This window comes from Typopeltis vanoorti, chromosome 13, assembly GCF_054136105.1.
Source record: "Typopeltis vanoorti isolate ZY-2024b chromosome 13, IOZ_Tvanoo_1.0, whole genome shotgun sequence".
NCBI classification, from domain to species: Eukaryota; Metazoa; Arthropoda; class Arachnida; order Uropygi; family Thelyphonidae; genus Typopeltis; species Typopeltis vanoorti.
In genome coordinates, this window is record NC_143561.1 from 129772384 (window position 1) to 129786828 (window position 14445).

Consider the following 14445-nt stretch of genomic DNA (forward strand, 5'->3'; position numbering starts at 1 on the left):
GATCAGGCAAGCTAAATATTAAGAACTTTGAAACTTAAATATTGTGAAAATTGTAACTGATATATCACTATGGCACTATTATCGAGTACAGCCTGGAGGATAATCAATTCTTTAGAACCTTAAATCCGCACCAGGTGTTTCCGCAATTCTCTGGGGGGGAGGAGACAGATGACGTTCATGCATTTTTTTGCTATGTCAAAGAATGAAGAAAAATTGGAAGATGGACAGACGTTCAGCTCCTTATACTGCTACGCAGTAAGCTGGTAGGAAAGGCAAAGGGATTTCTCTACTCATCGCCGATCCTGAAAGGAACCCTGGATTATTCCAAATTTAAGGAGGTCCTAGTCTTCCAGTTCTCAAGGATAAGGAGTGTAGGACCTAACCTGTGGAAGCTCTAGGGGATAATACAGAAGGATAAAGAAAGCACTTCAGACTTCTACAATAGATTGCTGATGCTTGCAAGCACCCTGGACGTCTCAAGTGAAGACCAGTCCCACTTAGATTGGGCTGTCTTCCAGCATTTTAGGAAGGGCTGAGGCAAGAACTGAGAGAAACAGCTTTCAGAAGAAATATAACCAACTTAGAAGAATGTTACACTGCAGTTAAGGAAAGAGAGCAAATGCTAGGAGACATTTGTCCCGCCACCGCCACCGGATTTGTTAACCTTATTAAGGAGGAGAAAGAAACCAGTAATCTCCTCAATATCGAGAAAGAAGGTCGGGAGAGGAAGGAGAAACACAAAAACTTAAAAGGAAGTGAAGGAGACAGAGTTGAATCTCTCAACCAACTATCAGCAAGCTTTCCTAGTCAGAGTGAGGTTCGATCCATAATCAAACAAGAAGTCGAGCGATTACAACAACTGGTTATGGAATGCCTCGATGAGGTGCTTAGCAAACTGATAACAACCTCTCTAAGAAACCAGGAGCCTTCGAGTCTTCCATGTGAAAAAACCACTGAATTAATTCGTAAAGAAATTGATAGGATGCAACAACCTTTACTCGATAAATTAGATACTGTGATACAGAAGCTGGCAAGAATGTCTACCCGGGACATTACAGAATCACCTTTGACCCCGGAAGGAGGCACTGAGAGAATTGATAGGAGGTGGAAACCTCCGAAATGTTTCAATTGCAATTGAGTTGGGCACCTAGCCTGCAATTGTTACACCAATAAAGGGCGCTTGAATAGGAATTATCAAGAAGAATCGAGATCTCACGTGTGTACAAATCAAACCCGGAGAAAAAGTCGATGATATCAAGGACAGTCCTTTGGTTTAACTGTAGAAGGAAGGATTGGAAGGAGAAATTTCAGAGCATTAGTAGATACGGGCTCCCAGACCTCCATCATTTCGGAGAATTACTTCTGGAAATTAGAACCCTATGTGAGGAAGGAAGTCGCATATTTTAAGAGACCTGTTAGACTGTCAGGAATATCCCCCACCTCAATTCACGCATCCGAGTTAGTAAGTTTGAAAGTAAAATTACTGGAACACAACGTGTGTGTTTGGCATGAGTTCTTAGTCCTGCCCAGGATCTCTCTCCCACCCATGGAGATAATACTTGGAGATGATTTCCTGAATAAATACCAGTTCTCGTGTGATTATGCTAGGAAGGAGATAAGTCTTCTTGGAAAGAAAAAAGCTGCCAAGATGGATCAGGGATCACTTTGTTTGATTGAAGGAAAAGACTTGTTCAACATCAAGTCCTCTTGTAAGAATGAATCTGCTCGAGCAGAGGAGAGCAGAAACAATGTTATAATCAGTCAATTAAGATCAGATGAGGTGTCCTCATCGAAAGAGAAGGGTCACTCAGGTGCTGCCAGCAATACAGAGGTAAAAGCACCCGTCGATGATAAAATCACGAGCGAAAGACAGAATGATATATGTCAAAGGGTCTGTCTGTCTGTCTGTCAGGTGTCTTCTCCCTCCAAGAGATTGACTACCATGTGTCTCCACCATGTCCTATTCTGCACCCCCTCTGCTGCATTCCTCATATGAGAGATAGGTCCAGTCTTCTATATTTTTCATCCACTCCAGTCTTTGTCTTCCTCTCTTTCTCTTTCCCTCAACAGTTCCTTCGAGAAGTGTCCTTTGTAGGCAGTTATGTCTCAGAATATGTCCAAAATATCTGACTTTTCTCTTTTTAATTTCTTTCATCAGGACACCTCTTGACACCTGCCATCTGTAGAACCTCTTCATTTGTCTATTTATCTTTCCATGATATTCTCATAATTCTTTGCAGCATCCACATTTCAAAGGCCTCCAGTTTTTTCACACTCAGATTGGAGAGTGTCCATGTCTTTACTCCAAATAATAATGTAGACCACATGTAGCATTTGGAGATTCTTAGTCTTGTTTTCAGATTAATTCTCTAGATGTTAGTAGATTTTTCATACCGTTGAAAGTTGACCATGCGATTTCAATCCTTTTTCTAATTTCATCTTCTGTCCTGCCATTCTGTGTGATCAAGTGTCTGAGGTATATGTATTTTTGCACCTGTTCTAATTTATTTCCTTTTATATCAATGCATATTTTTGGTATTTTCTTTTTTCTTGAAATTATCATGATTTTTGTCTTTTTAAAGTTGAAACTGAGACCATACTGTTCACTATACTTGAGGGTTTCATCTATAAGAGTTTTGAGGTCACCTTTGTTTTCAGCTAGAAGAACCGTGTCATCTGCATATCTTAGGTTATTAATATTTCTGACCCTACAGTGATTCCTTTGAGGTTACTAATTTTATTGAATATTTCTTCTGTGTATCGGTTAAAGAGAATTGGAGAAAAGACACAGCCTTGTCTCACACCTTTCTGAACTGGGAATTCTTCTGAGGTGTCTCTATTTATTCTCAAAGATGCAGCTATTCCCAGTAAAGATTAGTTAATAGCCTAATGTCTTTTCCATCCATGCCTATTTTTGTAAGGATTTCAATTAATTGTTCATGTTTGACATTGTTGAATGCCTTTTTGTAATCTATGAAACAGAGAAACATCTAGAAAAACAAAATAAAGTATATCTAGAAAAACAAAAAGAAACATCTTTTTGTTTTTCTAGATATCTTTCTATGATGGTTCTGACATTGAAAATACCTTCTCTTGTACCTACATTTTCCTCGAAGCCACTTTGTGTATCATTTATTTCTGTGTTTATTTTTCTTTTATTTCTTTCAAGAATAACGTATAGGAGGACTTTTGATACTTGACTGATAAGGCTGATTGTCCTGAACTCTTCACATCTTGTAGCTTTTGTTTTTTTGGGAATTGGAACGAAAATTGAGTGATTAATATCTTTTGGGTAGAAATCCAGTCTTGTATATTTTATTGCATAATTTTGTTAGAAATTTCAGTCCTCCTTTATCGAGAGCCCTCAACCATTCTGCCAAGATGTTATCTATTCCCGCAGCTTTATGTGGTTTTAGTTTTCTGACGGCATTTTCAACTTCACAGAGTAAAATGGATGGTCCTTCTAAATCAGTCTGTTCAGGAATATCATTTCTTTGTTGTTCATATAATTTCCTTGTGTATTCAATCCATCTTTCCATGATTCCTTTTTTATCCATTAGAATATGGTCTCTTGAGTCTCTAATGACACTTGCATGGTTTGCTGTATTTGTCCTGCTTGTCATTTCTCTGATCTTTTCATGCATTTCTCTGCTTCTGTGTTTTCTATCAAGGTTTTCTATATCTATACATTTATATTTACTCCATTCCTCTTTGGCTTTCCTGCATTCTTTTTTTATTTCTTTATTCATGCTTTTATATTCAGGTATGTTCTTTAACTTTTTTCTTTGTTCCATCAATGTCAGTATATTTTCATTCATCCAAGGTTTATTCCTTTTCCTTTTTAATTGTAGGAGTGTATTTTTGGCTGCTTCATTGATGCTATTCTTGAATGTTTGTCAGTTCATGTTAATTTCATCAATTGGCGTTCTATTTTCTGTGTGAGTTGTGGTGTCAGACTTGTTAAGGGATTTTGTGAATTCTTTTATAAAGCAGTCTTTAACTTCTTGGTTGTTAAGTGAGTCTGAATTATAAGTTTCTCTTATGAATGGTTGGCTTGGTATCTTAAGTTTTATTTTGATTTTTGCAATCACTGGGTTGTGGTCCAATCCTATCTGCTCCAGGATAGGTTTTAGTTTGTGTTATTGCATTTCGGAATCTTTTGCTTATTATTATATAGTCAATTTGGTTTCTATAGATGTCCCTAGGGCTTGTCCAGGTATATAATCTTCTGGAGGATGTTTTAACAGTGTGTTGGCAATTATTCATTGGTTTCACAGAATTGAATTAATCTTTCACCTCTTTCATTTCTGATTCCAAGCCCTTGGTTTCCCATGCAAAATGAGATTTTTTCTAGCCCACTTTTGCATTTAGGTTGCCCATCAGTATGATAACATCATCTGACTTAGCACTGGAGATTGCAGTTTGGATGTCTTCATAAAATTGTTCCAACTCTTCATCTGGATGATCTTGGGTTGGTGCATATGCTTGGTAATATACAGGTTGAATGGTTGTGCAGTTATTTTGGCTGTTATGATTCGGTCATTTATGGGCCAATATCCCTGTAAAAATTTTTTTGCAGTTCTATTACTTAGGACAAGCGTTACTCCATTAAGGTGTAAGTCACTGCCAGAGTAGATTATAGTGTGATTTTTTTCTTCTTATTATGCCTGTATCTGTCCACTTCACTTCACTGATACCTTCATCACTTCTAATTCCTGGACTAGGTTATCTAATTTGCCTGCCTCATAGAGTGTTCTTACGTTCCATGTTACTATTTTCAAGAGATTGCTCCTGGTTTTCAGACAAGGGATGATAAAATACTTTGATGATAAAATCACGAGCGAAAGACAGAATGATATATGCCAAAGGGTACTGGGCATGAATTATGTAAAATTAATGAATGAAAAGGAAAGGTTAGGCAATGATAATAAGTGGAATACAAGCTCACCACATCGGACTTATCACAATCGCAACTGGCATTTCACACACGTTCAAAGGAGACATCAACAAAAGATTCAGTATTTAAGAAGAGGAGTCAGAAGTTCGCAGACGCTGGAGTTAGCAGGGATAAAAAAGGAGCACCACAGGGAATATACGGGAAGGACCAAAAAAAAAATTTTCTTTAACAAAAAATTTTTTTGTTGAGAGGGTAAGCCTTTGTTAAGTTCTGAATAAAACTGAAACTGTGTTAATTTATATTTTCTTCAGAACTTAACATGCATCTTACATTTTTGCATATACTGATATATCAGGCAGATAAAATTGCCTGTAAATTACCAAAAACATTAATAATTTATGAATCCTTTTATTTGTCCATAGTGTTGTAATGTATTTACTGTGAATAGTCCATTGTTTAAACTTCGCTAAATTTGTATAAATACTTGTATATTACTGAGAGAAGGCTAATCGGATTAAGTCCCGATAGCCAGGAGCAAAACATGTATGCCAAAGTACACATGCACTGTGGAAGGAGAGCCCCCCCCCCCCTCCGAAAAGCACGGTGGGGGAGATTGTGGCACTAGGTGCTGGGAGATGTAAGGTGACGTGAGCAAATGAGGGAGAAATTTGATGACATAGTAAGAAGTGTTGGTGCATAATTTAAAAAGTGAAGCAGCACTAGCTCATAGCTTTTTGGCTTGTGCCTTTTTGCTTGGTTTTTCTTTTGTCGTCCTCTTCGCTTGGCAATGTTCGTTCCCATTATGCAGATCGTAGGAGAATGCCGAGAAGTCCTTGGGAGATTGCCGGTTAAGGATTTGCCCAGCGAAGCTGAGTTCCTGTTTACCGCAGAGACAGCTAAGCCTTGCCGAGCCTGATGACCAGTGAACGGTGAGCACGTGTCTTCGTTGCCAGAGATATATCCAGTTTGGATCATTGAGCGGGGTAATGCAGACCAGGCAGAATGAAAAGTGGACCTGGAGGTGATGTTATATCGAGATATGTATGATGTTCTAATGGTTCCCCAGCAATTGGTAAAGTAGAAACTTTAATCTGTTTAGTGAATGTATAAAGGAAGATAGACTGTAATTTTTAGTTTGACATTAAGTTTAGGAGGTTGTGATTTTTATGGAAGGACGTTAGAGATATAGATTAAGACGGTAGTGTAACTCTGAGACATGGATGAAGAAATTAGGGTTAAATTAATGTCTATGAATGAATAACCTTTAGTATTGTGGAGTTCTAGCTTATGATTTACCTTTGATAGAATGTTTTAACTAAACCGATACTTATATATGCTAAGATAGAGTATGAAGGGCTAGATATGGTATATTATCGTGTATAATGCGAAACATTTATGGTAAAAAATACTACTTAAAGTTAGAGGTTGGCATTATGTGCGGATCCTAAAAAAATATAACATCTTATTAGACTTGCACACACAATATATACTACCTAATGCCTATGCAACAAAATCTACTTGACCCACTCGCATTCGGCAACGAGCGTGCATCGTATCTGCGCATAAAACTACTTACATTACTGGCTTTATGCGCAGATACGATGCGTGCTCCGTCGCCGAATGATTGAGCACAGTGAGATAGATAGAGCACAGTTAGGTATATCAGTTTAACCACAGTTCATTTTAAATATTATTCGTTAAACAAACCTAACCTGAAAATGAGCCAACAGAAAAACGTTCATCTTTTGAAGCAATCTAACAGATAAGCTTAGGTGTTGATGGTTATTCATGACTTATTTTTCACGGTATTAACAACACCACATACACTTTTATCAACAAAGATGTTTTATTAACGCTTATATTTCGCTGATTTTCAACTCAGCATCATCAGAGCACAACACACTTGTAAACGCGACAGTGAGTGAGTGAAACAATATAATTGTAAAAGACAAAAGATCTAAAGTCCTATTTTTGGTGCCCTCTAACAAAAATTATGATGAAAGTAGAACACGGTATCCACGATCTTCCGCCAGCAATGGCCAATGATATAGCAAGTATTATAAACAAGGCTAAGCCTTCAAAAAGCAATATGCCACATAAGCAAATAACTGCCCTAAAAAGTTATATAATAATAAAAATATTATTATTACAAAAGCCAATAAAGGAAATGCAAGAGTTATCATGAATAAAGAAGAGTATAACAGAAAAATGCAAGATCTCATATGTGACAGTTCCACATATCAAATTATACATCGAGACCCTATGATGTCTCAAAAGAAAAAAGTCAGAAAATTACTGAAAAAAGTGATATCATGGCACAAAGAAATCATCAGGAAATTAAAACCAATTCATGTTAAGCCACCCCGTATTTATGGATTACCAAAAATCCACAAAACTAATATTCCCCTGCTCCCCATAGTTGATAGCATAGATAGTCCCACATATAAACTGGCCCGGCATTTAGCCAAATCGCTTGCCCCCCCCCCCCCCCCTTACTGGCAACTCCTCTACTTTTGTAAAAAATTCAATCCATTTCAAAACACTGGCTAAAAATCTAATCCTAAAAGATTCAGACATAATGGTTAGTTTCGATGTCACCTCCTTATTTACCAATGTACCACTTATAGACACTCTTGATTTAATCAAGTCTTAATTTCCCCCAGATATTTTTGAATTATTTCAGTTTACCATGAATGCAGGTTACTTTACATGGGGGAGGATTCTACAAACAGATTAATGGTACTGCTATGGGTTCCCCACTCTCTCCCCCATTAGCAAATTTTTACATGGAACACTTTGAAAACAAAGTACTTACCACAGCTACATACAAGCCACAAGTGTGGTTACGCTATGTAGATGATGTGTTTGTCATCTGGCCCCATGGACAAGACACTTTGGATGCTTTTGTCACCTACCTAAACAGCCAACACCCCAAAATTCACTTCACAGTAGAAAAAGAATCAAATAACTGTTTACCATTTCTTGACACATTAGTCACCCGCCTTTCAGATGGATCACTATCTTTTTCTATTTACAGAATGCCTACACACACACAGGAAGATACCTACATAAACAATCACATCATCATCCCGTCCAACAGTATGGCATTTTAAAAACACTTACACGCAGAGCTAGAGCCATTTGTTCTAACGATACAGTTCTGACCACTGAACTCCAATACCTGCACCATATGTTCTTAGCTAACGGCTACAACCCCTACAAAATAGATAAAATACTACATAGGCCCATTACTCTGCCCTCCCCTAATGCACAAGAATACAACATGACCATTTCTATTCCCTATATCAGAGGTACATCGGAAAAGATAGCCAAAGTATTTGAAACATGGCCTTCGCACCACTTTCAAACCTCATGTCAAGCTGGCAACTCTGATCCGCTCGCCTAAGGATAAACTTCACCCTTTAGCACACCCAGGAGTGTATGAAGTTCCGTGTGACTGTGACTTGGCCTATTATGGGCAAACAGGAAGATCAGTGAACATCTGCCTGGAAGAACATGAAAGATGCATTCGCTACTATTACTATGGCAAGTCGGGACTGGCAGACCACGCTTTGGACACTCCTTCACAGAGGATTAGATAGAGGAAAACGAATGTGCTATTTAGGAGTCGTTATAGATCTGAAAGATTATTTTTTGAGTCAGCAATGGCTTTGAAGAATTCTCCCAACCTTAACAAAAATGGTTGCATTAATTTGCCAAAAATTTGGCAGATGGTTATCCTAAGAAAAACTCCTGGATAACTGTTTTTTTTTTTCATTAGAGGGCGCCAAAAATAGGACTTTAGATCTTTTGTCTTTTGCAATTATATTGTTTCACTCACTCACTGTCGCGTTTACAAGTGTGTTGTGCTCTGATGATGCTGAGTTGAAAATCAGCGAAATATAAGCGTTAATAAAGCATCTTTGTTGATAAAAGTGTTTGTGGTGGTGTTAATACCGTGAAAAATAAGTCATGATCTTTTGAAGCAGGATTTAAATTGCGTATCGTTCAGTTTGCAGAAGAACATAATAACAGTGTTACTATGAGAGAATTTGGTGTAGCAGAGAGTAATATTAGACTTTGGTGTAAGCAAAAAGACAGTCTTGAAAAAAATCCCTAAAACGAAACGTGCCAGTCATGGAGATGTAACATCCTCTCCAGAACTCGAAGAAGAGCTAAATGAATGGATTTTGACACAACGACAAGATGGCATTATAGTAACAAGAAATGCAATTCGTTTTCAAGCTGTACAACTCAAGAATGGTAAATCCAAGGACACACAAGGTATTTCATCTTTTCTTGCTTCACCTGGGTGGTGCAACAGATTTATGGAACGCAAAGCATTAACATTACGACACCGAACAAAAATTGCGCAGAAGTTACCAAAGCAGCTTGAAGAAAAAGTGCAGTCCTTCCATAAATTTATCATAAAATTACGGAAGTGTCACGGATATGAATGTTCCCAAATTGACAATATGGATGAGATGCCTATGTACTTTGATATGCCTGGGAATCGAACAGTAAACTCAGTTGGTGAAAAGGGTGTCTTCATAAAAACAACAGGACATGAAAAAACGCATTGTACCGTTGTTCTAGCATGCATGGCAGATGGAACCAAATTAAAGCCAACAGTGATATTTAAAAGGAAGAAAATTCCGAAGCATATGAAATTTCCACCAGGTGTAATTGTTCATGGCAATCAGAAAGGTTGGATGGATCAAGAAGGTGTCTCCAATTGTGGCTGGATCAAGTATGGAACATACGTCCAGGTAGCTTGTTACGTCAACAAAACATGCTAGTCTGGGATATGTTCTGTGCGCATTTAACAGAAGCAAGCAAAGAGAAAGCACGTGAGCTACGTACAGACCTAGCAGTCATACCGGGTGGTCTAACTTCCATTTTGCAGCCGCTTGATGTCAGCTTGAATAAGCCATTTAAAGATCACCTATGTGAAAAATGGAGAGAATGGATGTCATCTGGTTTGGTGAAGATGACAAAGGGTGGAAATTTTCCAAAGCCTGAGATCACCCTAGTCACAAGCTGGGTTGAAGAAGCATGGGATTCGATACCATCTGAAATGATTCAATGCTCATTTCTTAAATGCGGAATAAGCAATTCAATGGATGGATCCGAAGATCACGTCATATACGAAAGCGAGGATGATGCACAACAAAATGGAGAGCATGAAGACAATGGCGACAAATGCTACACTGATGACGCAATCCCTACAGATGAATTTATAAATGAAATGTTTGATGATTCAAAAGATGAAGAAGAATTTAAAGGATTTTGACATTTTGTTTTAAAATAAATATTTCTTTCGTTAATTCGTATTGTATTTTGACATTTTGTTTTAAAATAAATATTTCTTTCATTAATTCGTATTGAATTATTTATAATGTTATGGAGCAAGATTAACAGATTGCATTATACGTGGACATGGCATTTTAGGGCTAGTTTTCAAACAAAATTTCTAGTTCGCATTATACGTGGATCGCATTATACGCGATAATATACGGTAATTATGTTTTTCTTTGAAACTGAAGCTTCAACAGTTTATTCATGATATGTAATCTGACTAGAGTGTAAATAAATGTTTTCTTTAAATTCAATAGTTCACTTGCCTGATTTCATTTTCTATTGCACCGCTCATAAATAATCGAATCACGGCAGGAGGTGATTTATAAGGGAGGCTATGACTGCAAACTAAGTTAGAGGTAGATGAGATTTGAACTACTTGATATAGTTTAAGAAATTAGGGATAGTGTGCTATGCTAAGTTCTGGTTCTTTGATTTTTTCATACTTCAGAAATCTAGGATTCAGGGTGGTTCAATATAATAAAAATTTTCCCTGAGTCCGAAGAGAGAACCAGCGCCAGCACTGAAACAAAGGAATTGCCATTGTCTATTGGGAATCTCTTTGTCTTTTACCCACATGCAATATCCTTAAAATTGTTAACGGCCCAAAGTAAATGTAGAGACTGCATAAATTAAAGAGTTATAATTAAGGTTATAACAGAAAGTGTTAAATTAAGGAATTAATAATGATATAGACACAAAGTAAATATTATAAGACAAAGTATGATCAAATATAAGGAAGTGAGGGCATAACGCCATAGAGGGTTCACTACCTAGATAGGACTTTTAGATTTGTAGGCATGTGTTTCATTTAGTATTGTATATGTTACAAGTTTTAGTTGTACTCCCTGAAGATGCCTAAATGACTGAGTTGAAATATTTGAATCGTTAAAATGAGTTTTTAATCCTCTTTTAGTACTGTCAATACTCCATTAAACCTCCAACATGATGTACTCCTAGCACTTAAACCTTAACACAAGGTGCAAAGACTGATGTGTCTAACCATCAACCTGTCATTATCTCTGGAATTGTGATTAAGGTTTTGGAAAAGTTAATAAGAGCTTGCATACAGACTAGGTTGACAGAGAATCTATAGTTATCAATGAACAGCATGTGTTTACTAAGGAAAGGTCATGTTTGAGCAACTTGCTCATATTTCATAATAATGTTAACAATAAGTTAGACAATGGGAATGGTTATAGTATGAAACCTTTGAACATTGCTAAGGTTTTTAATAGAATTCATCATGGAGGACTGCATAAATTGGAGAATATGAGATTGTACTATAAAATATTATCCTGGATAAGAGGATGGCTGACTGACCTATACAAAAAGTGATATATGGAGGGATGTGAATCTGCAAGATTTTAGGTAGTCAGTAGTGTGTCACAGGGTATGTCTATTGTTAATTCAATCGACATACCCTGTGACACACTTAATGACATCGGGAAGGATTGGACAGATGACATACATCTGTTTGCTGATGATGCAATGATAGGCAGAGTATTCAGGAATGTGACTTATTCAGCACTTGCAGAATGATTTGAACAGGCTACAGATGGCTGTCAGTTCAGTGTTTGTAAATAAAAGTCCCATTCCTGATTGAAATTAAAACCTTTCTTTCTATATTTTGAGGAATAATCAGCATATTTCAGTTCATCAAATGGGAAAAAGAAAGATTTTAATTTTGTGATGAATCTTTTTCTTCTGTTTTTTTTTTTTATAAGGGTAAAAATAAGGGTTATATTTTATAAGGGTTATAAGGGTTTTTTAAAAGGTTTTAATTATCTGTAATGGTAATGCCACAGTTCTTAATACCAGTGAATACAATCGTAAAATGAATATTATATCCTCCGCGATCGCGCTACCTACATCCCACTAGAACACGACCCCACAAAAACACAAGTTAAGAAATTAAAAATCTTACTTAAAAAAGTATCTTCCTGTCCCCCCCCGAATATATGGTTTACTGAAAATCCACAAACCCAATTCCCCACTCAGGCTTATAGTAGATGCCACCAATGCACCTTGCTACAGACTGTCTAAACAGCTGGCCAACTCTCTGACCCCCCCCCCCCCCTCACCGGAAGGTCAACTTCCTATATAAAAAACTCGACCCACTTTAAAGCCCTCACAGAAAATTTAACCTTGAATAATGCAGACATATTGGTAAGCTTTGATATTTCCTCTTTGTTTACCAATATTCCCTTAACTGACACCTTATCTCTTTTAGAAAACGTTTTTCTGTCTGACGTCTTAGATCTCTTTTCCTTTGCCATTAACTTTGGGTATTTCTCTTGGAAGAACAAAATCTACAAGCAGATAGAGGGAGCTGCCATGGGTTCCCCCCTTCTCACTCCCCTTGCCAATTTCTATATGGAAGATTTCGAAAACACGAGCCATAGACTCAGTCCCACTCAAACCTTCTATCTGGCTAAGATATGTAGATGATGTGTTCTCTATTTGGCCTCATGTCCCAGACACGTTAGACTCCTTCCTCAGTCATCTCAATAGCCTACATCTAAGAATCCAGTTTACTATGTAAAAAGGAAAAGAAAAATTGTTTACCCTTCCTAGACACCTTAGTCACACGCCTGCCTAATGATACACTTGCCTTCACTGTATACAGAAAACCCACACACACAGGCAGATACATTCACAAACTCTCCCACCACCACCCCTCTCAACAATATGGCATTATTAAAACTCTTACCAAGAGAGCCCACAATCTTTGTTCCAGTGGAACTGCCCTCACTACTGAGCTTAATTACACACACAGCACTTTCCTCTCCAATGGCTACAGCGATCACAGTATCAAAAAATAATCAGTTCCTCCCCGTTCTCCGTCCTTCTCATCAACAAGATTTTAAAAATGCCATCACCATACCCTACATCTGTGGCACATCCGAAAAAATAGCCAAGGTTCTAAAAAAGTACAACCTACACACAGCATATAAGCTCCACCGCAAACTTTTTATCCTTATCTGTTCTATGAAAGATCAGCTCCCTCTTCTCTCTCTCTCTCTCTCTCTCTGCTTAGAGTTTACAAAGTACCCTGTTCCTGTAAGCTGGCGTACTTTGGACAGACAGGCAGATCAGCATCCATCTGCCTGGAGGAATACAAGTCTTACATCTGTAAACACAACTATGGTCATTCAGGCTTGGCTGACCGTGTTTTGGACACCACCCACAGGGTATCATGGAAGAAAACCACCATGCTCCACCACAGCAAATTCAAGAAAGAGAGACTTTTCTTAGAAGCAGCAGCAGAAACCAACCAAATCTTAATAAATACGGTTGCATTAAGCTTCCAAAGATTTGGGAAACACTCATCACCAGAGCTCCCACCTTACATTCCAGGCCACCTACTACCACCCTTAGAGGGCACTCCACCTAGATAGGACTTTAGTGTCACCCACGTGGTTGGGCTTAATATTGTATGATATTTGTGTGCATGTTACATTAGTTGTTTTTGTAATCCCCGTAGATGTCCTAGTGACTAGGACGAAATATAGGAAGTATTAAATTCTATTTTAATCCTTTTTGAGTGTTGTAAAAAATCCATTAAGCCTCCAACATGGTGTCCTCACAGCACTTAAGCCTCTACACATGATTTCTCTTCTGTTATTGAATCAAGCTGGATTTAGTGATATTATTCCATTATTTATATATCGATATAAATAATTTTTTTTTGTTTCAGTCCTGAAGATATCTTTGAAAAACTGGAAAAAGCACTTATACAAGCTGATGTTGTTGTGTCTACAGGTGGCGTATCAATGGGAGAGAAAGTAAGAGAACAGATCTTTCCATTAAATTATTTTTGAAATTTTCTCTTCATCTTAAACATTTTCTTTATGAATTATTGTTATATTTTTTATGGAAAAAAAAATGGTAGAAAAAACATTTGATTTTTTTTTTTTGTGGCAATTCACATTATCAAGAAATATTAATTTTTCTCTTTCCTACACTACATTTGTAAATCTGTGAAGTTGGCTGAATGGTTAATCCATCTTTAATCAGTTGGCTGTGGTCTGAACACGTAACCATGTGGGTCCGAACCTCCTACCATGGGAATGGAATTTTGTGATTGCTTTTTATGGGAAATAAATTGTATCTCTTGGTGTGTGAGACCACCATCCCACTTATTGGTGGTATGAAGTGGCTTGAAAAAGTTCGTTTTTGCTCTCTAG

The 14445-nt window shown here is 37.4% G+C and overlaps 1 protein-coding gene across 2 annotated transcripts in view; it reads left to right on the forward strand.

Annotated features, from left to right (window-relative positions):
* cin (Molybdenum cofactor synthesis protein cinnamon) overlaps positions 1–14445 on the forward strand; it is a 377936-nt gene that overhangs the window by 301944 nt on the left and 61547 nt on the right. For both annotated transcript variants that reach the window (XM_090403113.1, XM_090403112.1), the window contains one exon: positions 13956–14043. In XM_090403113.1, coding sequence (XP_090259239.1) covers positions 13956–14043 — 88 coding nt within the window. The remainder of the gene's footprint in view (positions 1–13955; positions 14044–14445) is intronic.